Here is a 26,587-nt window from a genome sequence, read left to right as displayed (position 1 = left end):
ATGCATATACACACGCACGCTTACACACACACACACACACACACACACACACACACACACACACACACACACACACACACACACACACACACACACACACACAGTCACACAAGACATAGGGGCATCACAGGTTAGGCTTCATCTGTGCTCATTATTCACAGGTTAAATGATTGTATGATTATTTGAAGACTACAGATATCTCTCTCTCTCTCTCTCACACACACACACACACACACACACACACACACACACACAAACACAGAGAAGAAGAGCGAAGCAAACATAAAAGTCATCAAACTTGTGGGAGCTGTGGTTCTATCATCTAGTGTTTATGACTCATACCTGTCTGGGTGAAGGTGAATGGTTGGTTGGAGTGTGTGTGTGTGTGTGTGTGTGTGTGTGTGTGTGTGTGTGTGTTTCTGTGTCTGGGGGGTGTGTGTGTTTGTGTGTGTCCGTGGTTAAGCACTGTTGCTGTTCTCTCAGCATTGTGTCATTTTCATCACAGCGAAATTTGATATGACCCAGATGTATAGTCATGCATTTTTGATGTAATATCTGTTTTGTATGTATTTATCCTGTCTGTCTGTAAGCTCTTGGGTATGGTGCGTTGAACAACAGAAATATTTTTGAAAGTAAGAAAGAGAGAGAGAGGGAGACAATATATTTGACTCAAAGATCCCCTTTAAATTATGGGTCACTGCAGCCTACACCCTGGAGCTAGTATTTTCACAACACATTCTTGCCAACTGTAGCCAACCAGTGGCCTTTAATGTAAGAGGAATTTAAGTATCTGTAAGAAAAATGGCAATTGCTCTTAATGCTTGTTTTCATACCCAGCCAATATTGATTAATAATTGGTTTCATTATGCTTGTGTGATCACTGTTAATTAACGATGAGCTAAAGCTCTCGGTAGTGCTATTTGGAGAGACAGGATGATAATGTAGACCGTGACATCACAGGGTCGAACATTAAGATGTTCTGCTCAGAATTCATAGACTAAATCGAACTTCTAATGTAGACATCAAGGTACTGAAGTAAAGCAGCCTCACGACATCATAAAGAGGAAGCCAAAGCCTAGAAGAACAGTAGAGTGGAGTTTTTTTCTTTAACTTGGCTATCTTGCTATTTGTTCTGAAAATTGCATACGCTCTTGGCTCCTCTTACATACATATAGGTTTTTCATGTATGGCTGATACTGATAGACCTGGGTGTAGTCTGACAGGACAAATGGGTGTCTAGCATGCTGTCTCTGAATGACACTCACCAACCACAAGGAAATGAATGAAGAAGTGAATAAGTCAGTTTGCAAGTTAAATATATAGAGTGGCATGAAACTATTTCTGATAGTGCCCTGTGTTATCAGCAGTCCAAGCAGCCTTATAGCTGCTAGGTTAGAGCTCATGGTAGGATATCACCTGCAAGGTGAGCTATGCCCTTAGAGGAAAGTACTACAAAACATCAGACACTCCTTGACTTCCCATCCCGCTGTGCAATAGCCTGACCAGTGGAGAGACATCAGTTATTAGATGCGGGTCACAGCGCCAGTGTAGCGGTCATGATCTGGCTTTGCCGCTCTCTTAACACGACCCTCTGAACATGTCACACACATCGCTGCCCTCTAAGAATGGGTGTAAGCTCCTAGTTCCAGAGGCTGTGGATGTTTAGGTCCCGAGACAGTCACTCTGGACAAGACAGCAGCAGCAACAGGCATGTGGAGTGAAAAGATCAATATATAAGAGTGGAAAATATAATTATTATTGTTTTTTTTTATTATCGTTAATAATAATAATAGTAATAATAATAATAACAATAATAATAATAATATTTGTATTACAATTTGACAATTTGAAAGCCTTTATTGTCATTGTATAGCTCTGCATACAACGAAATTTGGAGCGCTGCTCCTGTTGTGGCCATGAGGAACAACATATAACAACAACACGAATACAATAAAGTAAATAAAAGATTTAGAAGGTAAAATAAGAACTGTCATTCCAATTTACACAAAGTGCAATGGTATGTAGTATAATTACTCCCCTGAGAGACGTTGCAATAATGCACAGTCCTTGCATATCCTCCAAGCATGAATAGAAGTACCATTATTGTCTCACACATAAGAGGTTAGGAGGATTGGGTGACTGCAGTAGAATAAAGTGACTGAAGTAATAATGTTTCACATTTGATATTCCACGTTTTAGTGCATGTGTTAGTTTATCATTCTGATAGCCATTGGGAAAAAACTGTCCTTCAGACGCGTGGTCTTTGCTCATGAGGACCTGTACCGCATGCCAAAGGGCAGGATATTAAACAGGTGGTGGCCTGGGTGTGATGGGTCCTTGATGATGTTTTTGGCCCTACTGCGGCAGCGGGAGCAGGCAATGTTTTCCAGGGAGGGCAGTGAGCAGCCAGTGATTTTTTGGGCTGTGTTAATTAGTCTTTGGAGGGCTCTCTTGTCTGCCGCAGAGCAACCGGAGTACCACACCGAGATGCAGTACGCCAGTGGTGTAGATGTAAAAGGCCACCAGCAGCTTACACTCCAGGTTGTTTTTTTACCGCTGCCATACCTTTTTGACTATTGCTGAGGTGTTGGCAGACCAGGAGAGGTCATCTGATATGTGTGCTCCCAGGAATGTCCCCGTTGATGTGGAGTGGGGCTGGGTCTGCACTTCACCTCCTGTGGTCCAGAATGAGTTCAGTGGTGGTGTTTTTTTGTGGTGTTCAGTGACAGATTTTTGTCTGAGCACCACACTGCCAGTTTCTGTACCTCATCTCTGTAAACTGATTCATTTCCTGAGATGAGTCAGATCACAGTAGTAGCAATCGGCTACTGTCAGTGTCAATAATAATAATAATACAATTACAGTGAAGCATTTTTTCCGAAAAACTTCTCAATAGTAACTTCTCAGTGCTACAAGAATTTGGGAAACAATCAAAAGGAATAAATCATTCCAGTCCACCATATTGGTATGACCCATACAACCACCAGCGATTTCTGTGCTGTGCTGAACACAAAAGATGAAGTAAATCAAATCATGGTGGTCTTTGCGGTGGTCAATATGTCCAAGCATTCAATGGCTATTAAATAAATGACAGCCATAGGTTACCTGCTGAATATTTTTCATTGTAAAATGTGCATCAATGGGTCCCTCAGCAAAGACAGACCACACAGAGGTACATCTTATAACCCATCTACAATATTCTATATCTATGGTATCCACTTGTTCTTAAAATATCCCTGGAACATGCCAGAATGCCAGTGAAAAATGAAGGTCTAGACACACAAACTGGAGTGCTCTGCTCAACATCATTTGGACAGAACACAGCAATGAATGGAGACTCAAGAGGGAACTCACTTTAAAATGGCATCCTCCATAGAGCTCTCCTGACAGATGTAGTATCTAATTCGTGCCAAATTTGGTTGAGCATGAGACAAAAACAAGAGGGAAGAAAATGAACTGTCAATTACCCTTCTGCTCATAACAAACTATCTACCCAATCCCTTTTATATATAGTATATATCCACGAGTGATCTGTGTAATGAGATTTCAAGAGGAGCACTTTTTTTGTTCATAATCTACATTTGTTTTACACACACACAGAGAAACACACACACACACACACACACACACACACACACACACACACACACAATAAAGTGCTAAAAACCAACTACGACTCAGATGGCTGAGAAAAAGACCCAGGCACAATACAGAACCTGCAAAGAGATGAGCTCAGAAGAACAGAAGAAAGAGAAGTGAGTTGAAGGTGGGGGGACATCGGTGAGACTACTGTAAGAGCGGTGCGAGTGAGCTCAGAGAGACGGACTGAATAGAGAAAGGTTGGTGCGAGTGTGTGTGTACTTGCGTGTGTGTGTGTACTTGTGTGTGTGTGTACTTGCGTGTGTGTGTGTACTTGCGTGTGTGTGTGTGTGTGTACTTGCGTGTGTGTGTGTGTTTGTAAATGTTTGTGAGTGTCCATTTGTGAGAGCGTGGGCTTATGTGTAGGTGGTTTCAGTTCTGTCAATGTGAGCATTTCTGGATTTTGTGTGTGTGTGTGTGTGTGTGTGTAATAGGCATCTTTTCGTAGAAGGAGAGCTGTGTGTGTGTGTGTGTGTGTGTGTGTCTTTATGTGTGTATGTGTGTATGTGTGTGTGTGTGTGTGTGTGTGTGTGTGTGTGTGTGTGTGTGTGTGTGTGTGTGTGTGTGTGTGCGTGTGTGTGAATGTATCTGTATAGGTCTGTGTGCCTCCCTCGTCCCCTCTTGGCTAATGTATATGTCAAAGCCTTTAGTTCATTCTGAGTCATTTGCACAGAAAATCTTTTTCTCTCATTTTTCAGGCAAATGAAAAGCACCACGCACTGAAGTCATTTGGGTGTGGGGGCAATACATCTGTTCCCCTCTCACACACACACACACACACACACACACACACACACACACACACACACACACACACACACACACACACACACACACACACACACACACACACACACACGCACGCACAAACATACTGACCAGCTCAGCATATTGTAAGTACCTGAGCACACCTCCCATAAAATGCTGCCTCTCCACACACACACACACACAAACACACAAACAGACACATACACACACACACACACACACACACACACACATGTGGCTTCGGCAATGTGAGCATATGTTTAAAGGCTGATGAAGACCACTGTCTTGGGGAAGTGCAGTGAGGTGCTGCTGAGAGAGACAGAAAAAGGAGGAGGGGAAAAATCAATATGAATACATTCAGCAACATGAAGATATGAAGTAAGAAGAAGCAATGAAATAAAATAAAATAAAATAAAATAAAATAAAATAAAAGCTCAGCTGAGCTCTTCTTTGAAGCAGACACAAGTTGAGGAGGCTGTGTGGTGGTAACGCGTGCACACACCCACCCACACACACACACACACACACACACACACACACACACACAAACACAAACAAACACGCTCATACATGTTCACACATACCCAAGGGATGTCAGTGGATCAATTGTGGCTGGTAACCTCGGTCACGGCAGGCTGTTGAACTTTCTCTTCTTGTCGTTAAATCTATCCCTGATCATTCGCTCGCTCTACCACCCCCCCACCCCCCCTTTTGTTCGATCGACCCATTGAGATCACCGGAGCTAGACCTTTGAACTCCAACCACCATTTCTCCCAGTAGTCCATAGTGGAGCAGGCTTCAAAGGTTGAGGGGTCACGTTTTTAACATAACCACTGTTAATTAAAGGGATAAGTTCATTAGCTGAGTATAAATTAGCAAAGTGGCACAGCAGCAATGCTGGTGACCAGTGATGGGTATCAAACAACTTGGAGCGCAACTGTGTGTCTGTGTGTGTGTGTGTGTGTGTGTGTGTGTGTGTGTGGCTTCCTGTGTCTGTGAGTGAGTGTTTTTGTGTCTGCGTGTGTATATGTGTGTGTGTGTGTGTGTATTTGTGTGTTTGACCGTGTGTATATACTGAGGTATTAAAGTCTCCACACTCCAAGTCTCCAGCTGACACTGTGCTAGTCATGTTTGAACATTCCCTCACACCGCGGCTGCCATGCGATTGTTATCAGGCATCACACAGCTGCGCTGACAGCCCAGCAGGGCACAAGCAGGACCCAAAATTGTACCCGCCGTGGGTCTCAGTTACAACCTGAGATCTGAGCAGCGAGAGACTTGATGATACAGCACGATCAGAACGTTAGGCCTCCAAGCAAGGCAAGAATGCATTGGCCACACAGCGGAGAGGAGGCTACGTCTCTGGGCAATAAATTCCAGCGTGGAAGCCCACTCGCTGGCTCTTCAAACAGGCTGCCCATGGCTCGCCACGCTAAGACTGAGGAGAAACAGACAGTTGTCCCCCCATGGTCGTCAGGGAAGATATGTTAAGGAGCATGCTTACTGAGACCACGCCAAGTACCTGGCCCCTTACATTTCAATGAATTTTAACAGTGGTGGTCCTTACGCACACACACGTATAAACCCGCTCAAGAAATAATCGTGGCAACATGCCGGCATCCACCCACGTCGTCACGAGTGGCAAGTCACATCCATGGTGATCCAGTGCCATAGCAACCATTCCCAGGAACGAGCAGAGAGAGGTGCAACGCTCAAGCGTGTGTTGGAGGGGGTAGTTTGAACATGAACGTGTGTGTGTGTGTGTGTGTGTGTACGTGTGTGTGTGTGTGTGTGTGTGTACGTGTGTGTGTGTGTGTGTGTGTGTGTGTGTACGTGTGTGTGTGTACGTGTGTGTGTGTGTGTGTGTGTGTGTATGTGTATGTGTATCATTTGGGCATCTCGCTGAAGGTAACAAACACTAAGCCCACCACGGGCACTGAGGGGAAGAGGTTGAGAGAGACTTCACAGCGTTCATCCCCTCCCCTCACTCAATAAAAGAAGCACCCAGCCTGTTAAACGCACCGTGAGGTTCTCGGAGTCTCCTTCAAAGTTAATTGGTAAAGTTGGCGAGTCAGAGAACACCTCCACTGGGTTCCCTCCGATTTGGAGCCTTTATTGGGCCAGAGGTCGCAGCCGTGCCCGGCCTGTGGAAAAAAAAAAAAAACGGCGAGACAGATGGAGAGATGAGGAGGAGGAGGAGAAGGGGAAAGGTTGTTTTGCCCTCCCTAGTCTCTTCAGATCAGAGTGGAAGACTATCCATGCTAATTCTCCAAAGGGAGAAAAAGGATCAGGAAAGAGTGTTTGACTGCGTGTGTGTTAGCATGCGAGACAGAGAGGGGAGGAGGAGGAGGAGGACAAATGAGATGACGTCTCTGAATAAAACGTCGGAGGTGCCTATCTCAGTCTGTGCTGGAGTGGTCTGTTATCGTCAGGTCCCATTTTATGGGCCTGGGTCACAGAGAGCCAGGGGTTCAAAAGTGACGTGAGGCAGTCAAGATCCATCAAGTGTTGGCACAGTAGCAGTGTGTGTGTGTGTGTGTGTGTGTGTGTGTGTGTGTGTGAGTACAGGCCTGCTCGTGCCTGGTTCACTTACTGACAAGTAAGAGAGTGGTGAGTAAGAGGTGTGTGTCTCTTCTGAGGACTGGGCCGATTAGAATCGGAGCCGATGTTTCGGGCTCATGGCATCGCACGGAATAAATAAATGCTATCAACTCCTTGCACTAACTCGGGCCTCTCTGGAGCGACACATTTCTCATTACTCCCCAGTAACCTGTTAGAATATCACCAGGCAAATGACATTATCAAATATTTGCAGACGGCTCTGCTGCCGAAGCAGTGGCTCAAATTAATTGATTTCCGTCTGTCTCCCCTCCCCGCCCGTCTAAGTGAGGCTGCGAGCACGGCAGCGATTGAGGTTATTGCACACTCCCATTACCACCAAGACCCAGGTTTCGGGAATGGGGTGGGGGTGGGGGGTTGTCGCAGATTTGATATGCGCTTATTGTCACAGCAATCAAAATGCCAAGATCAGCTCCGTATCCGGTGTGCTCTGTTTAATTCCTCCGAGCTGCTGCAGCAGCAGCAGGAGAGATGAAGTTATGATCTCAGTGATCTCATTCATTTGAGATGTGGTGCGCTGCCTTTGTTTGTTGTTATTTGCTCGCGTGAGTACTGCCAGGATGCGCCTCCCTTTTGACGCTGCCTGTGGAAAAGCCTTGTGCGGCGATTATCCTCATTTAACACAAACATATTTGCATTACGTTTTTGCAGCGCGCTCATGGAGATGTGATCATTTCACATGCAATGAACAAAGGGCCACAAACACTTAGAATCCACTCTAAATAAATAAATCTGTGAGAACGTGCATGATCGGTTTGTACACTCGCACACTTGGAGAAATAGAAACAGTGCCATCAAGTGGCGAGAAGGAATAATGGACAAGCACACACAGACGGTAACTGTAAAGAAAAACACACACACATACACATAACCTCCCACACACCGACAAAGACATTATGTATAACAACATTTGCTGCCTGCCAGGTGTTATTTTCAACAGGATGCTCTTACCAAATCCACAATTCTGTTGATGTAAAACAGCTAACTTCTCAAGTGGGTATATCATTCTACATTTGCCAAGTAAAAATGTGAATAACAAATACCACCGCAGAGCAGACAGAAATGGAGTGAGGAGAGGAATTTGAGAAGAATAGGAGTATTCATAAAGACTTACACTACAATATTTCTCCCAAAAATGACATGAATACATTTGTCATTATTATTTTGAGAAAGTTTGTCATTATTTTGAGATACTAAGTCAATATTTTGAGAAAGTCTCTCATTATAGTGATGTACAGGATCTTTTTTTCCATCACACTGGCGGAAATGGGCCTCCATAAGAAAGGAAACATTGAAGCACTTTTCCTTAGCATTTAGAGAATTCAACCAGCTCTTATCTTGGTTGCCACTTAGACACTTCTGGGTCATTTCACTCAGTTAGGAGCCTTCCTAAGCAAAAAAGACTATTCGACCGCAGCAAATGATTCGGAAACACTACCCTGGATTCATCATTGAGCACATGACCTTGGCACCATGTCCATGCGACATTGCCTAACTGATGAAGTTATAATCGACGGTACCTAATAAAATTAAGTTTGATGGCTTGTATTTTCCAGTTTTGCCATCGCGCAGCATTAGTCAATTTTGTCTCGATGATGAAAGTTCCCCCGCGCGCGAGGAGATAAACGTTATCTAAATGGTTTATTACAAACAGGTGGGAATAGGCGCGCGGGTAGTACTGGCCTATTTATCCACACTGAAGGCACAAGACTAAGCAGCCGGCGCCAGAACACATAAATCTCACTGACAAACATCTCACCGCAATATGTGCCGCGTTTAGAGATGCAACACTTTCACCTTGTCTAATTAAGAAGATTCGCCCATTAGTATGCGAGCTCGTTCATCGGGGATTAATGAATCATTTCAGCATTCCGGGCAGAACGGTGATTTGACACTGAGTAAAAATCCACTGTCGTTTCCTATCACAAACACACCTCGTCAATGTCGGGCAAGTGCATAGCCCAAAGGAGGTTATGATTTTGTTGTTTTACATGCCCACACGGAATGTAATGAGAATGAAGAAACTTGAATGTAAAACACACACACTCTCTCTCTCTCTCTCTGTGTGTGTGTGTGTGTGTTTGTGTGTGTCTATGTGTATTGTATTTTTGTGTATAAGTGTATATTGAGGTTTGCACCATTGATTAGAATGTGTGATGTTCTCTCTCTCTCTCTCTCTGTCAGTGTGTGTGTGTGTTTGTGTGTATCTGTGTCTGTGCACGCGTCCGTGTGGGTGTGTGTGTTTTTCCAATTCAGCATCTGTGAAGTGCATCAGCTGCCCATAGATCAAGCACCCCCACTTCCTGGCATTAGACTGTGTTAAAAGAACGCATCTATACTTTATCTGCTGAGCACTTTCATCAACACAATCTCTCAGATCAATGAGAAAGGAACAGCATCAGTGAGTGCATCTGAGCACACACCCTCTGTGTACACAAGTAGAGACAAACACGCACACACACACACACACACACACACACACACACACGCACACACACGCACACACACACAGTGAGCGATGGAGGAGAGAAAACACACAAATACTCCTGGAATGATCTCCTTGCCCATATTCTCGCTCTCTCTCTCAAACACACACACATCCGCAAGAGGTGTTTGCCAGCTCTCTCTCTCTCTCCCACACACACACGTTCTGTGCCAACCAGAGCTTTGACATTTCATACACTACATACACACATCCTCGTCTCCATGAGTACACATGAAACCCACGTAAAGCTAGCCCAAGCTAACAGCTGGAGCGGACAGATGCCAATGTTTTGGTTGCTCTGTCAGATGAGGTGGCTCAGGGGGAGACTCCCAAAGCCCTGAGAGATCAGCAGTCCACCTGCACACACCAGAGAGAGAGAGAGATAGAGAGAGAGAGAGAGGAGAGAGACATAGACAAAGGAGGAGAGGAAGGGAGGGAGAGAAAAAGTAAGAGAAAGAGAGAGATGGATAGAGGGAGGGACAAGAAGAATGAGAGTTGGAGTGAGAAACAGGAAGTCAATTATTTGAAAGAGGCTGAGCCTGTGTGTGTGTGTGTGTGTGTGTGTGTGTGTGTGTGTGTGTGTGTGTGTGTGTGAGAGAGAGAGAGAGGGGAGAGGGGATCATCAGAGAGAGGGAAAGGAAAGGACACATTTAGAGAGATGAGGGAGGGGGGTAGATTGTGAGACAAATTGTTCATTATTGCACCTGCACACATTATAGAAAGATGGGGACAGAGGGGACGAGAGAGGGCTTCATGTGCTCTCACCACACAGAAAGGATGGGGACAGAGAGGATGAGAGAGGGCTTCATGTGCTCTCACCACACAGAAAGGATGGGCACAGAGAGGGGGGTCACTAGTCTAGCTCTCTAAACAAGAGGGAGAGAGACGGACATCTGTCTGTGTGTGCATATATAAGAGGGAAATCATGAGAGACTGACAGAGACGGGGTGGTAAAACTGTCTGCCTATCCAAACATTTGGGAGAGAGACACATCTCTCTTTCTGTACATAGTTTGAGTGAGAGTGGAAAGAGAGAGAGAGGGAGAGGTCACCTGTGTCCCTACCTAAACACAAGGGAGAGAGACACATCTGCCTGCCTGCACATGAGAGAGACATGAGAGAGAGAGAGAGAGCGAGAGAGAGAGAGAGAGAGAGAGAGAGAGAGAGAAAGAGAGGCCATCATCACTCATTACTAGTCAACTAGCAGTCCCACTCTGGAGTACATCTCTTCACGGTGGTCATTTCAGCTGGCTAAAAGCCACTAGTGCTATTCTGGCAACTACTGCTATTCTGGTGTGTGTGTGTGTGTGTGTGTGTGTGTGTGTGTGTACTCTCCCTTTCAAAGCACCACTAGTCCATTACTGGCCCTGCAGCTCACTCCAAACGCCACACATAGCCCCTGTGTGTGGTTCCCTAATGACAGGACCCAACACGTGGACACGAGGTGGTGAGAGGTTCCAGAGAGGAGGTCTGTGCGTGGGCATGACCAGGCTATGTTAGACCAGTGGCTAGCCTGTGTGTGTGTGTGTTCTATCTGTCTGTGTGTAAATGCACATGTGTGTGTGTGTGTGTGAGTAAAGAAAGATGGAGAGAGGGAGAGATGATGCATTTGCTCTGTCCCTCTTACAAAAATTAAAAAAGCAGACAGACAGAGAGACATGCCAGGAGTGTTTTTCAGGGTCTGAACAGATAACACGTGTTCAGCATTTCAAAAGCCGAGCATTTTGTGTGAGTGACTCGGACATAGAGTACGGCACCGCACACTGCCACTGCCACTGGAGAGCAGCTATTCAGCTGTGAAGGGAGCGCACAGCCATCACGAGAGAGCAGCACCTCTCCTATGGTCATTTAAAAGGACCATTAACTTACCCCAGCAAATGTGCCATGAATAAATGTGTGTGTGTGTGTGTGTGTGAGAGAGTGTGCGTGTGTGTGAGTCCCTGGGTGTTCATATGCATGTATGTGTGTGTGTGTGTGTGTGTGTCTGTGAGAGAGTGTGTGTGTGTGTGTGTGAGTCCCTGGGTGTTCATATGCATGTGTGTGTGAATCCCTAGGTGTTTAGATCAGAGAGTGCATGTGTGAGTGAACGCTTGCGTATATTTGTGTGTGTGTGTGTGTGTGTGAGACTGAATGATTGTGTATGTGAGTGTGTGAACGTGTACACGTACATGTGGACACGACACGGTTGCCCTCTTCCTCTAGCTAAAGGGAAGGTGATAAATGTCAGTAGATCTCTTGACTGATTTAAGCAAACTGAATGGATTGATCACATACACGCAGGAGAATGAGAGGTTTAACAATGCACACACACACAAAGAAATTTTATTAAATGTTTTTAAATGGTAATTCGATTTCTCCACTGCCTTGACTTTTCCCCTTCCTCGATTGACACAGCCAAAGCAGCGTGAAGCATGAATAACAATAGTAGCATGAAAAGCAACAATTACAATAACTACAGTTTTTTACAATAATTTTCACACTTGTCACAATGCCATGTCCACTTTTTCAAAACTCCACACAGTGTGCGTTACAAACACACACACCTGAGCACATCAATTGACCTTTTGTGCAAAATGCACTACAACCACCAAAACACTTCAAACTTCACCCAAAAGTGACTCATGCTGCCATAACTACTTAATATGCTCTCTCCAATTAAATGATTTTTATCACTCAATGTACAATGGACTCAAAAACACAGACAGCTTGAAACAAAACATATATATATTTGTCTTTTTGTATTCTTTAGTTTTGCATAGTTTAGTGTTGCATTGCAAAATAAAATAAAAACTTGACACCTCTTACAGAACATATTTTAAAACAAATACAGTAAATATAAAATCCAGCTGAATGCTTGAAAACAGCTCTATGCTACATTTTCTGTAGTATACTATAGTACATAAGTGTGCAGACACTTCTTTCCCAGTACAGTAAGTGAAACACCACATGAGACACCCACTAGAAGTGTTACAGTACCGCAACATTCTCCCTTGCCTTGAATCTTCAGGGGGAAATTAATCTTTTGCATACCTAATTTTAGGGTCACTTTGTCATTGACATGACTTACATATGTGACTAAGCTAACAACCGACCTAAGTGGGGAGGGGCTAAACACAGCAGTGATGGCTACCTAGTATGTCGTAGGTTACCCAAATAAATGGATGTAAACAGAGGCTGTTACAAGCAATAAATAGTTTATTTTCAATTTGTTATGATGGTTATTGCACACATAAAAGGGGAGGTTGGTCAGGGGAGTCTTACAACAGGTAGGAGGGGGATACAATAAACACAAAAGAAAAGAAAAAAAATCAGAATTGTTTTTATTGCCAAGTAAGGAACCTACCAGGAATTTTCTTTTAGCATATTGGTGCAGACAATAAACATAACATAAGTAATACAGACACCAAACAGAAGCCTAACCAAATATTCCTGACAGTTGCTCAACTAGAATTGAAGGTCTATTTTCTAGGGGTGGGAATCTCTTGGCACCTCACGATTCGATTCCGATTCAGTGGTCAACGATTCGATTCTAAACCGATTATCGATTCTCAATTCTAAACCAATAAAACGATTATCGATGCATGTCGATTTTTAAAACATTTGAGTTTGCTACTCAGTCTCAAATCACTTCCTACTTTGTGTTTGATAATTAAAGAAAATCAACAGATGAATTACCTTCTCTATTTTTTATTAGAGAAAAAGCTTTTCCTTGTCACAATTATGACTTTCAATGAACAATGCAATAATCGATGCAGCTTGCATGTCAACATAAAATGGATGTGTTAAAAAAAAAAAAAAAAAATCGATTATGAACTTTTCTGAATCGAGACAGAATCGTTCTAGAGAGAATCGAGAGAAATCGAAAAATCGATTTTTTTCCCACCCCTACTATTTTCACACATAGGTGTAATACACTGCAAGTATCAAAAGTGCCAATAAACCACAGAGAGAACACACATGAATCGTGCAAACCCACACTTGGCCACTAGGGCGTGCACACAGCAAAACTAGGGGAGAGGCTACAGGTATTTGGCCAGGTAGTCCAAGTCTTTAGAATGGGTCACAGCTAGTGGACATGGGGGTGGGAGGGGGGAAACAAGACCAGAGGTGAACAAACAAAAACAAACTCACACTGATCATTAACCGTGGGGAAGGAGGGCCTGAGTGCATCAACCAGTATCACGGCACAATAATGGGACAGTGGCTTAGGCTAACCTCGCTTAATGAAAACCAAATAAAAGGCAGGGGAAAACAGTGGTCAAACTGTTGCACAGCCAGCCTGCTGTGATCTAATAATCACCCAATGATACACAACACATACGTGCAATGGGCGGTGACACAGAACACACAAGCATGCCGAAGCGGTCGCCAGTGAAATTTGTCCTCTGGCTTTAACCCATCCGAGCTGTCCTTCCTCAGGGGCAGCCAGGAGCAGTGGGCCGCCTTTATGGCGCCCGGGGACCAAGCCAAGTGCCCATGTCCAGTCCTGCTCAGGGACGGACAGGAGCGCGATCTGCTCTTCTGCATGTTTTTTTTTTTTTTTTTAATATTGGGGTTCTTTGTGGAGGAAACCCTTATGAACACAGGGAGAACATGTACATCTACGGTAGAGAACACATGTGGCAGGGGTTTTCGACTGGTGCTGTTGTGATACAAAATAAATCAATACCACAACTACACGTCGCCTACCTTGGGCGTCTGAATATTCCCGTAGTCAAGGGAGGGATGGAGTGGAGCAGCAATAAGGGGAGGCTCGCCACGCTACGGTGACACGAGCCACAGGTCACAGCACCAACAAACCACCGTTTTCTGGAGGCAGACAAGTTCAATTTATGAGCGAGCCATGGTATGCACGGTTAAAAAGTGTTCAAGTATTTACCATCTCCCCTTCCCTCACGTAAACAACCAAGACTCATCAGTTTGTTTGATAGCTAGCATGCTACAAACGGAGATGGCTATAGCAAATCATGAACACTGCAACGCAGTGGCTAGTTGTAGTGAAACGTATGAATTAACATGAAACAGTTTACATACCAATGCCACGACGTGGAGTTGCGACAAAGAAACCCAGCGTGCTCCTATCCTTAGCACGAGTAGCCTACTGCCAGTGACGGCAACTTGTGTCCCACAAACTAACAAAGCACCCCTATATCTCCCGGAAGAAATGACGTGCCCATTTACCCCAAGCCGTGCCGACAGGTGGGCGCAATTAATGTGAGCCTAATGAGCAAACATGCTCACACAGCAGCAATAGTGGGAAAACGTCTTCAGCGAAAACTGCACCTATGTTTTACTATCATACATGCTCATTTCAGTGTTCAATAGTTGGTAACAAGGCTGCAAACAAACAAAACAAAGTAGAAAATGGAATACATTTCCCGCAAAAATCTTAATAATATTTTAAGTGTATAGTTTCATTTGTCTATCAAAACACAGCAGATTTCCATCTACAGTGATGTAAATGTTGTTCAGTTTTTAACTGAACTGTTTGGAGTAGTATCTAAATGTCTGCAAAAATTGCTGTAGTTACAGTTTTGCTGATGGTGAACATTGACCGAGACAGGTATTCATGAATTTTGGAAAAGTGGTCATTGAATGCATTTTGTATCAAAGTAATGAAAAATGTATCCACAGTTTAGTTTACATGGCCACACATACTGATATGGTGAATGTGTGTTTTGAAAACGTGGTATTGATTATTGTAAAAAAAAAAAACTGTAATACCAACTGTTCCTACTAACTCACTGAACAGAAACAAAACAAAACAAAACATAACCCAAGTCTTTTTCCACCATTTCAACACTCAATACCATGTCCACTTTTTCAAAACTTCACACACAGTGGGCTTTACGGACACTACAACCATCAAAACACTTCATACTTCACCCAAAAGTGACTCATGCTGTCATAACTAAAGCATATACTCTCTTCCATTAAACTACTTTATCACTCAATGTACAATGAACTAAAAAAACAAAGACAACTTGAAGCATTGCAAAATGCATATATCATGCGTTGCTGTATCCTCTATTTTTGCACAGTTTAGTGTTGCATTGCAAAAGAAAAGAAAAACGTACGACACCTCGTACGACACCTTGTAATATAAAATAAAATATGAAATTCAGCTACATGCCTCAAGACAGTTTAATGCTACATTTTATGTGGTATACTATAGTACAAAAAAAGTTTGCAGACACTTTTCTTTCCCAGTACAGTAAGTGAAACAACAACACATGAGACTACCACTAGAAGTGTCCTGCAGCCCTATTGCTGATCCCCGGTAAAATCTTTATAAACTTCACATTTACAGTACCGCAACATTCTCCCTTGCTTTGAATCTTTAGAAAGAATCTTTAGCACATCTTATCCACACTGCAAAAACTGCTTTTCTAACCTAGGGTTATTATTCTTATATTAAGATGAAAAAATCTAGTTGGTCTTGTTTTAAGCAAAATTATGCTTAAATATGTAATAATTTGTCTTAAATCTAGAGGGGCATTTTTTGCAGTGCACACCCAGCTGTTGCCATGACACCAATAACAAACCTTTTGTGATCTGTTGGTTTGCCTGTCACAATACTGTATATACCACTTTTGAGTTTGGCAAATTTACCATGTGTCATCAGTTGTACAGTGGTTAGTATTGTTGAATAACAAGTATCTGACCTGGGTTCCATTCCTGGGCAATGCAAGATGCTATTGTAAGTCACTTTGGACAAAAGTGTTTGTTATACTTGCATTTTTGGGTCACTTTGTCTCATTGATAGCCCATGACTTACACATACAACAGTACTAGTGGGGAAATGTCTTCAGCGACAACTACATCTATATTTTTCCTTCATACATGCACATTTCAATGCAAATGCTGTACTGCAGCACTTTTGCATAGTTGTATAGTATAGTTGGTAACAAGGCTGCAAACAAACTAAACAAAGCAGAAAACTGAATACATTTTCAGCAAAAATGATAGAATAATCTGCCTTATTTTAAATGTATAATTTCATTTGTCTGTCAAAATTCAGCCTCTTTCCATCATGATCAAAATGTTGTCCAGTTTTGAACTGAAAGTTTACTGTTTTGAACAGAGTATCTAAATGTGGGCAACAATTGCTGAAGTTGCACAGAGTTTTGCTGGTGGTGAACATTGACTGAGACAGGTATCCATGAATTTCGGAAGAAGTGGTCTTGACGGCATTTTGTATATAAGCAATGGAAAAGTATCCACAGTTTAGCTCACATAGTCTACTATGTGTTTTGAAAAAGTGTACATGGTATTGAAACAAGTGTGAAAATGATTGGACAAACCTGCAATCTGTCCTTGACCTGAAGAGGGAGTTATCAGTGAGGAGGAAGAATTACTTTTTATACCTTTTGGTCCAATAATTAGCCTACTTTCAATGGAAAAGACAGATATGCTGGCAGCGTGTGGGGGGCTATAATCAGAGTCATTGTCACACCTCTCTCTCCCTCTCTCTTGCGGGAATACATGACAAATGCATTCAGTCAGCTCCAAATTAAAAGAGGCCCATGCATGGAATAAGGTTTGATTATTACCTCTGTTTGCAAGGCAGTGCTTGTAATTTGGGCCAGGCCATTGCGATTGTCAAAAATAAATCTGGATCATGGGTCTATCTGTATGGGTTTTACACCTCAGAGGTCTGCTTGCAGGGGAGACAAGGCTCTTCTTTGGCTTCTGGCCACCATTGTGCTCTCTCTGGAAAATACAGATAATAGAGGCAAAATATATGTAGTTCTGTAATGTGTCCAGAAGGGGGTGCCAAAAGCGAACTATGTTTATTTAACATAAGCGGAAATTCAGTCTTGGCTCACAGCACATCTCATCAAACACATACACACACACACACACATTAACCCAAAGAAACACACACAAAACACATTCTTACAAACACTCACAAGAAAATCACTCATCCTGGCCACAACTACAACACACACAAAAAATACAGACAAATGCATACCGTGGGAGATTCCGACTGATCCCTAGACCTACTTATGTCTCAACAGTCATATATTATGACTATCACTATACGTCAAGATCTGATCTCCTCCACTTCTGAGCTATATTCATGTATCTATTTACCTTATGTTTAATCTGTCATCAACATCTCACCTCTTTCATTTGAGCTGTGGTCAGGGAGCAAGTAAGTGCTTAGTTGGCTGACGGACATCCCCATAATTTTGGCATATACCAAAATAACACATAATGTGATCATGTGAGTGTGGTTAATACCAAAACAGCCGCAGGAGGTCATGTGAGGTGGACGACTCTAACAGCCGAGCTGCTGTTAGGCCTTAGGATCCACACAACAGACCTTATTGTTGGGGCCAGAACGCTGGTCTGCAAAAGGTATTTTCCGGGGCCTTCTGGACTGCTGTGATACAACTAGAGACTTGGCCAACAGCAGCAGTAACTGGGTTTAAGTCAAGCTTTAGCTGGCTGTTGACTCTGGCGGGGGTCTGGCTCGGACCTGGCCCACGTCTGGCCCGGGATCAGAGCCAGACCCATTTGGGGTGACTAGTTGGGCCGCCACACAAAAGCATAAACACAGAGGGAGAGAGTCGGTTTCTCGTACGTCCGCCTATTCCTGGACCACATTTTTCTTGACAGAGTGCTTCTAATCCGTGTCTGGGAAACTGGCCCATGGTATATTTTAAGCACACACACACACACACACACACACACACACACACACACACACACACACACACACACACACCCACACAAATCCATGGATACACACAAACACAGGTCTTTGAAGTGTTCAGCATGTAGCTTTATTTTTTTGCTCTCCACCAAACATTAAATATAAGTTATGACACAATACATGAAGAATACACCATTTACAGCATACAAAACCCAACATGCTCCATTTATAAAAAACTTCATAGTTCATTTGTGCTTCCCATCCCAAAACAAAACATAATTATAGTGTGCCCTAGCTCAACATATACTTATATAATTTTATATATAACTGACATAAAAACATAAAGTACTTAAATATGAAGATTTACAGAAGCATGTCTTTTTGATTACTTTTGTCAACATGCATTCAAAATATAAAAATAGACATCTGATTGTTTAAAGTTATTTACAGTTTTTTTTATAAATATAAAGAATACAAATTGTATTTTTAAAATACAAAGATAAATACACTCACACTGTGTACACTGTGTACCAAACAAGAAAATACAAACATTATTTGGATAATTAGCATTCACCAAAACACGATACATCAGAATTGCAACTTTAACGACAATTGCAGGTCCTGTTCTTCAGTTACTTCTTCTGTTTTACTTTTTTTTTCAGACCACAGCTCCCCCTCTGGCAATACAGGGAAGTGAGAGAAAAAAAGACAGAACAAGAGACAGAGGAGATGAATAGAGTCACATGGCTGAGGATTAGGGAGTATACAGAGCCTTGGTTCTAGCTCTGCCTCACATCCTGCAGGAGTTTGTTGATTTCAGCCACGAGCTCACTGGCGTCCATGATCTCGCTGCGGCTGTCGGCCCGCTTGCCTTGCAGGTGGCCCAACACCGACTCGAACTCGTCCTCCTCATAGTTCTCTGGGATCTCCTCCATGGCTGGCAGCCACTTGGAGGAGGCTGGTGGCGGGGCTGCCGAGACGGGTGCCACCAGGGCACCGATTGGCACGGTCGCCGACAGGGGTGGTGCCAGCGTGCTCATGTGACTCCCCGGAGCGTGGCCCGGGTTCTGAAAGTGTGTGTTGGCTGCCCAGGCGGCCACGCCTTGCTGGTAGCAGGCCGCGCTGGGCTTGCCGGGGAGGTGGCCCTTCCTCCTCTCCAGAGACCCCATGCCCACGGGGCCGCCGTGGGGCATCTGCGGTCGCTCCGCTGCGGTCTCGTTACACTCGCCGTACGAGTCGAGCGAGGGTGGGAGCAGCCTCTGGAAAACGCTGTTCATCTCTGACAGCAGCGAGGTCGTGCCGCAAATGTCCTCCACCCCGCCCGCCTCCTCAGCCTCTTCGCCCTCGGGCACGCGCTCCCCCGACGCCTCCTTACCGAAGGTGGAGAAGCTCTTCTTGCGCTGGGCCGCTTCGCTGGGCTGGGGGGCCTCAGGGGCGGCCGGCTGCTGGGGGTTCTCCTCGCCCGGGATGTACAGGTTGCTACGGTAGTCGGAGGATGCGGGACAAGGCAGGGGAGGCATCCAGCACTGGTCGGAGTGGCCCAGGACGCGACATTCATCCGTGCACAGTTTCATGGCTGTGGGACCAAGAGAGGATGATTGAGAAAAAAGGCCGGGTTGGCATAAATTGCCACTAGTTGGCATTGAACACAATTTAACATAAAGGCTTTTCAGGTGCTTTCCCTTAGGAGCAACAGTCTGATATGCATGTGGATGAAAGGGAATCTATTAGAGGACACACAATGGAGGCTGGGGCAGAGTGAGTGGCCTCACGGTACTAGTGCCAGGCTTTTTAGACCTGCTTTGTACCCATTCCATTCATGCTAGACTTGATGAAACTTCATGAAAGACTTCAAACCAGAAACAACACCAATTTATCCCTTTGAATTCACCTATTCAATATTACATGAAATCTTTCAAACATTTCCTTCCTTCGCTCACTCCCCCCCCCACCCCACCCCACCCCCCTCACTCTCACTTTCTCTTTCTCTCTCACACACTCTGTGAGGAATATATTACACAAATCAAATATGCCAGCTTATAGTCTTCATTAAGCATGCACTGTAATTCAGTCATGTTCCAGGGACTTCATTATTGCTCCATTAACGTTGAAAGGGCCATTTATAATACATCTTAGAGCTAATAAAAACTGAATCTGGTGCATTTGCAAAACAGAAGCTCGCTGTGTGCTGATTTGGAGTTCTCTGATGAAAGAAGCGAATAAAAGATTAAACTCTCTGATTTACTGCAAAAAAACAGCCTTTCAAAGGGCAGATACTCACTCAAACCCACAAGCTTAATCTAGCCTCAGAAATAATTGTGTTTTAGATGAAGACGGAGTCTTTATTCATCAGAAAAAAATCTGCAGTAATTCTGTTTTTCCTTATTTTTTCCCTCTCTCTCTCTCTCTCTCTCTCTCTCTCTCTCTCTCTCTCGGGTGCTTGCTCTCCCTCCCTCCCTCCCTCCATCCCTCCCTCCTCCTCACAGTCATCACAATTTACTGATAAGAAGCTGGGCTGCGATTTCTGACTTTATCTTTCTCGAGAAAAAAAACATTTCTGCGCCAAAAAGGGGGATGTATTCACACAAGAGAGAAAGAGGATTAGTGACTGGTGATGCCTCGGTGTGTGGCTTTGTGCTTTTGTGTGTGTGTGTGTGTGTGTGTGTGTGTGTGTGTGTGTGTGTGTGTGTGTGTGTGTGTGTGTATTTGTGTTTGCATGTCAAAAATGTTCGAAATGTGAGGTGAAGGATGGCATTTCATGCAAGAGGTTGAAAAGGATGAGGGTTACAACTAGAGGGCACAAATAAATACACACACACACAGACACTTTCACACACACACACACACACAGACACACAGACACACAGACACACACACACACACACACACACACACACACACAGACACTTTCACACACACACACACACACACACACACACACACACACACACACACACACACACACACACACACACACAGACACACACACACACACAGAGACACACACACACACACACAGAGAGATACACACCTGGGTGTAGTCTAGGCTGGCCATCAGGGGTGAACAGCTCATTGAAACCCTCCCCCATCAGTGGGGACTCGCGGCCCATCTCACAGTCACTGTCCCCGGCCTCGCTGTCCCCCCGTCCACTGTCCTTCAGGCTGAACTTGTCCATCTCATTTAGAGCGTACCTGCACAGAAAAGCCCAAGAGAAGAGCTCTACTTAGCACAGAACAAAAAACATACACACTCCACCAATACCTAAATGCTGTAAATGTGAACTGGGGTTGGTCTCAGTAAGTGAAGAAAATACAATTATTTGTTGTCAGATACACGTCAATCAAGTTATTTTCTACTCACACCCCATGACAGTGCTAAAAATAGGAGACATCACATTGTACTTCGCTCTGAAATCTGACATGAATCAGTCAATACTGACAAGATTAAGCCTTCAGAGTATGATGCTAATATTAGCAATCATGAGAAAATGTCTGTGAATGGTTGGGCCTCTTCATGTTTCTAAGATGGAGGAAGTTTAGAGTAGCTCTTATGCTTCAACAGCCTACTGAGTTTGATCATCTATATAAATGTAAAAAAAACCTCTGTCATTTCAACTGTGGCATTTAGCTGGAACGTGATTGGTTACCTGTAGCTCCTGGTGTATTTGTTTCCACGGAAACTGGGTCTCGGTTGGTACTGGCCCTGATGGAGCATGGACAGAAGCTGTGAGACTTGCTACAATTGAAAAAAATAGGAGGAACAAAAGGAAAAAGGAAGGAGGGAGGGAAGGAGGGGGGGTGAGGAACAGAAAAAAAGAAAAACAATGGAAATAAAAAATGAATAATGATGGACCACACAAAACACGGCAAAAGCACAAAGCATGGAGGAAAATAACAGGGAAATGATGAGGGACGGACTGGAGGCTCAGGGGATGGGACAATGCAGCTTGCCATGAAAAATACTCTATGCACAAACATAGAAGCAACAAACACCATGATGGAAAAATACACAATAAACAAAATACATAAAAAAACAGTAGGGATAATGATCCTCCATCATTAGCCTACTCAATCACATGTCAACATCAACTGCAATTTCCTTTTGAGATACAAATCAGTGGACATTATTAAAAAAGCTATTTTTAGTTGGTTCTTTAGTGATATTTTCCAAATATGGAGACACACACTCACACACGCACGCACTCACACACACACACACACACACATGCTCAAATACACGCACACACACACACACACACACACACACACACACACACACACACTCAAACCCCACACAGAAACACACCCCAACACACGCATACATAGAGGTAAACCCTCTTTCTCACCTCCACAGGAGGCGTGGCATGAGCCAGCTCCAGGGCGAAGCTCTCTGGCACGTGATTGGAGGAGATGGTCACCAGGCTGTTGAGGGACTGGCGGCTGTGATGGCTCTGCCTGCTGCCCATCTGGCCCCGGTCGACCGCCGGCGAAGCCGAGGGCGAGCAGTGGTGCGCCCGCACCGGGAGGGTCCCGTTCACCGTGGGCACCAGCGTGATGTCCCCTTTGTGGATCTGGCGGGCCGGCTTCTTCGGGTGGTTCTGGTAGGTGGATTCGGCCACGCGGCAGTTGTATGAGTGGCGGGGGTCCTTCTGCTCACGGGAGCACCGTGTGGCGAACATCACCATGATGACCAGCAACACGGCGCAGATGGCACCCAGGGAGATGATGATGATCATGGAGACGTCCAGCGGTGATTGGTCAGAGGGTGGAAGGGAGTGGCTCTCCAGGTTCTCCTGCAGGTGGATGCGGAGGAGGGCGCGGGTGGAGAGGTGCATGGGAGTGCCCCTGTCCTGGACCAGAATTGCCACCTCAAACCCATCGCGGCCCAAGCCATCCACGCTGGCGTTGGTACGGATCTCGCAGCGTTTGGCGTCCATGACGAAGAGGCCTTCCTGGTTGCCGCCGGTGATGGAGCAGATGAACTCGGCGTTGGCCCCGGCATCGCGGTCCATCGCCTGGATGACCGTCACCAGGTGTCCCGGCTCGGCGTACCTCCAAAGAGGAACGTCGGCACTGTGGTTGTGGAACATGGGGGCGGCGATGACAGGCGGGTTGTCATTCTCGTCCAGCACGTTGAGGATAACTGTGGCGTTGGAACTGAGCTGCGTTGAAATCCCGCTATCGCGAGCCTGAACCGTGAACACGATCCTGCTCACATCCTCGCGGTCGAAGCTACGCAGCGCGTAGATGGCGCCGTTGGACGGGTCGATGGTGACGTAGGTAGAGATGGAGCTGCCTTGAATGAGGCTCTCCAGGATGGTGTACGTCACCTGGCCATTGCCATCCAAGTCTGGATCGGTGGCCAACACAGAGGTCAGGTAGGCCCCAGGTGAGTTGTTCTCCGACTTAAAGATCTCGTACCGGCTCTTCTCAAAAACTGGTGGGTTGTCGTTCTCGTCCAGCACCTGGACGGTGAAGTGCTTGATGGTGGAGAGGCTGGGTGAGCCACGGTCCTCCGCGATCACCGTCAGGCTGTACTCCGACCGCTTCTCCCGGTCCAGGGACACGTTGGTCAGGATCATGTAGTTCTTCTCATGGGTCTTCTGGAGCTTGAAGTGGCCGTGGCCATGGAGCCTGCACACCACCTCCCCATTGAGGCCAGAGTCGATGTCGTCCACACGCACCAGGGCAATGAATGTGTCCAAGGGGGCAGCCTCGGAGATGTAGGCCACGGCCTCCTTCCCCTGGGTCATGAGGTTGATGTTAATCTTAGGTTTATTGTCGTTCACATCCACCACTTTGATGATGATCTTGCAGTTGCCTGCGATGGAGTTAGGCCCCATATCCTGAGCTTGCACATCAATTTCGTATGAGGCTGTCTGCTCATAGTCCACTTTCTTGATGAGAGTGATTTGGCCGTTGTCGGGGTTAATTTTGAACGTCTCCAGGATTTTAGGCGAAACGTGACTGCTGAAAGAGTACACAATTTTCCCGTTACTCCCTTCATCCGGGTCAGTGGCGTTCAAGTCGACCAACAGAGTCCCCAGTGGCGAATTCTCCAAGAGATTAACGACGTACGATTGCTCATCGAAAGCTGGGCTGTTGTCGTTCGAATCGGATATGCTGATTTTGAGAAGTGTTGTGCCGGTCTTCGGTGGTATGCCGGAGTCGGACGCGGTCAGCTGCAGCTGGTAGCTGGACTGCACTTCTCTGTCCAGTTCCCTAATCACAACGAGCTCTGCATATCGTGCGCCATCTGTCCTTGTCCGAATGTCGATTTTGAAAAAGTTATTTTGCGTCAGAGAGTATGTGTGAAGTGCGTTCTCTCCCACGTCTGGGTCCGAGGCGCTGTCCAGGGGGATGCGCGTACCCACTGGAACGCTCTCTGAGATCTCGATGGGTATGATGGCACGGGCAAACTGCGGCGAATTATCATTTATATCCAACACTTCCACCTCGACGTGAAACAACTGGAGGTATTCGGTTGGGAGGGTGACCACATCAAATTCGATAGAACAATTCAGGTTTTTCTCACACAGCTTTTCCCGGTCGATTTTAGTCCCAACGCTGATTTCTCCGTCCTCCTCCTTTACGGAAAGGAACGGGGTGCTTCCCCCTTGCATGGCTCGGAACAGTGGAGTAATAGACCTCGGGAGTTTAGATAGATAAGCTGCCACATCTTCTTTCAGCCTTGCGATTACAGTTCCCACTCTCTGTTCCTCGTAAACTTTGTATTTTAAAGTCACACCCGATCCGCAGTGCACTAAGGTCGCCAAGAGAAGAAGTTTCAGAAAAGAAGTGCAAAATGCTGTGTTCCCCGAGGTTGGATTCATTTTCACTCCGGTATTCAGTGCCCGGGGAAAAGGCAGTACTTCCACAAAACAGAGTTGGAAAAATGTCGTTATACGTAGCTCATTGTATTTCCTTGGGTCTCTCCAACGGTCTGTCGTATATCCTCCGTGTCTTGTAAATAAGAATGATCAAAACAAAATACTCTCTTCTTCTGTTCTACAAAAACACCATTTCAACCCAAATTCTGAGCTTGTCTTCCACAGACAGATCTGTTGCATACATCCACTTGAAGGTGCAGGGCGATGAGGGAGAAAAGGAGAGTGTGCCTGTGGGAAGCGCAGCTCCGTGGTATTTGCTTGTGTGTGCGCTCTGTTGCGTTCCCTCTCGCCGTCTGCGCCCCCGAATAGACTATCGGACCCTTTCAGCCCACCCCGCTGTCAGACTGCTGCTCACAAAAAAACTCCCCTTCCCCCCAAAACAGTGCGCTTCTCCCCGCCCACGGGTGTCCACTAAAAAAAGGCATAAAAGATGACTGATTAAAACCGAACAGACGAATAAACTTGCGCCTAATGGGAGTTTTGGAGAAGTGTGCCTGAACAATACTGGACAAGAAGGCGCATCAATTTATTCAAGACAAACTTCTACAGGTTCTCTGTTTGCCCACACCACACAGTTAGACTAAATAAGACCTCGACAAAACTATTTATACATTCCTGTGCTGATCCATAGTCATTCTGTGGCAAGGACAGTGAACACAGATGCTGCAAATAACGTGCACGGGATTGCTTTCTCTAGCTTTTCTAGTGCTCTTTTTTTATGGATTCGATTTTTAAAGTTAGCCTTTAAGTAGGCTACATCATGAGATTGGAGAAAACTTTTAAAAAATTGATCAATCAGCTTCACCTGAAATGTACCAGTTCACCAGTACTGATGGGGTACAGAAATGTGTTTAATAAGCCATTTTGGGGGGGAAAGGAGAGTGACTCCGATTCAATTTCAACAGAAAAAAACCACGGTGGACTCCCCTTTGTGTCTCTGCTTTTGAATGCACGCGTGTGGCGAATTGCGGTGAAAAGACTCCCCCAGCACACGTTTGCCCCCGCCTGAATGTGCTTTCTCGGGGTCACCTCGGCTCACACACGGCTCCGGCTGCATTGTGCATTTTTACGACGTACGTTCTGTGATCCAACCTAATTAGCATCCTTATGCGCACACGCACACACACAGCCGCGCAAATAGGAGCAACTGGACCTTTTTCGAGGAGAGTATAAGCCATCTGGCGTAAACCTTCACACAACCCGATTCGATAATTAACCCAATACAGCGCCAATAATAAAACCATCCTGAAACACGAAAAGCTAATTAGTAATTTTTACGGGCTAGATTGCTTGATCTCATTCTATTACCCCTGATGAGGAATTAGCCTATTCGCTGAGATATTTAACAGTGTTCCAACGCTGAGAAGGCGCATCACTAACTCCCCGTGTTTGTCGTATTGGTGAATTGCATTTGTGAAAGCTATCTTCACTGGTCTCATTTTAAGATGACTGTGGTAACATGCGAGCGCTTTCTCTCACAGACTGCATATGGTCATTTGCCCCGGTCTCCTGGGACGGAGAGTGC

The 26,587-nt window shown here is 45.1% G+C and overlaps 1 protein-coding gene and 1 long non-coding RNA gene across 5 annotated transcripts in view; both read right to left on the bottom strand.

The window, feature by feature from the left end:
• LOC116225213 overlaps positions 1–14,908 on the bottom strand; it is a 43,300-nt gene extending 28,392 nt beyond the window's left edge. The window contains exons 1-2 of one of the 3 annotated variants that reach the window (XR_006151430.1): positions 14,545–14,903; positions 14,200–14,319 (exon numbers count right to left, since the gene is read on the bottom strand). This is a non-coding gene — a long non-coding RNA (uncharacterized LOC116225213). Of the gene's footprint in view, positions 1–14,027; positions 14,320–14,544 lie in introns of those variants that run through there. The other 2 variants (XR_006151431.1, XR_006151429.1) reach the window with 2 other exon arrangements.
• Positions 14,909–18,292: 3,384 nt separating this feature from the next.
• Positions 18,293–25,606, bottom strand: pcdh18b (protocadherin 18b). Of its 2 annotated transcripts, none has more exons than XM_031587604.2 (4): positions 22,519–25,606; positions 21,820–21,908; positions 21,204–21,364; positions 18,293–19,748 (listed from the first exon to the last, which is right to left on the bottom strand). In XM_031587604.2, exons 1-4 carry the CDS (start codon positions 25,003–25,005, stop codon positions 18,952–18,954), a joined length of 3,534 nt encoding a protein of 1,177 aa, XP_031443464.1. In that variant the 5' UTR covers positions 25,006–25,606; the 3' UTR covers positions 18,293–18,951. The 2 variants fall into 2 exon arrangements, with proteins under 2 accessions (XP_031443464.1, XP_012689337.2); XM_012833883.3 differs by having other exon boundaries at positions 21,820–21,875.
• Positions 25,607–26,587: the final 981 nt, after the last annotated feature.

Source organism: Clupea harengus, chromosome 20 (assembly GCF_900700415.2).
Source record: "Clupea harengus chromosome 20, Ch_v2.0.2, whole genome shotgun sequence".
Lineage (NCBI taxonomy): Eukaryota > Metazoa > Chordata > Actinopteri > Clupeiformes > Clupeidae > Clupea > Clupea harengus.
This window is presented reverse-complemented; position numbering and strand designations above follow the sequence as displayed.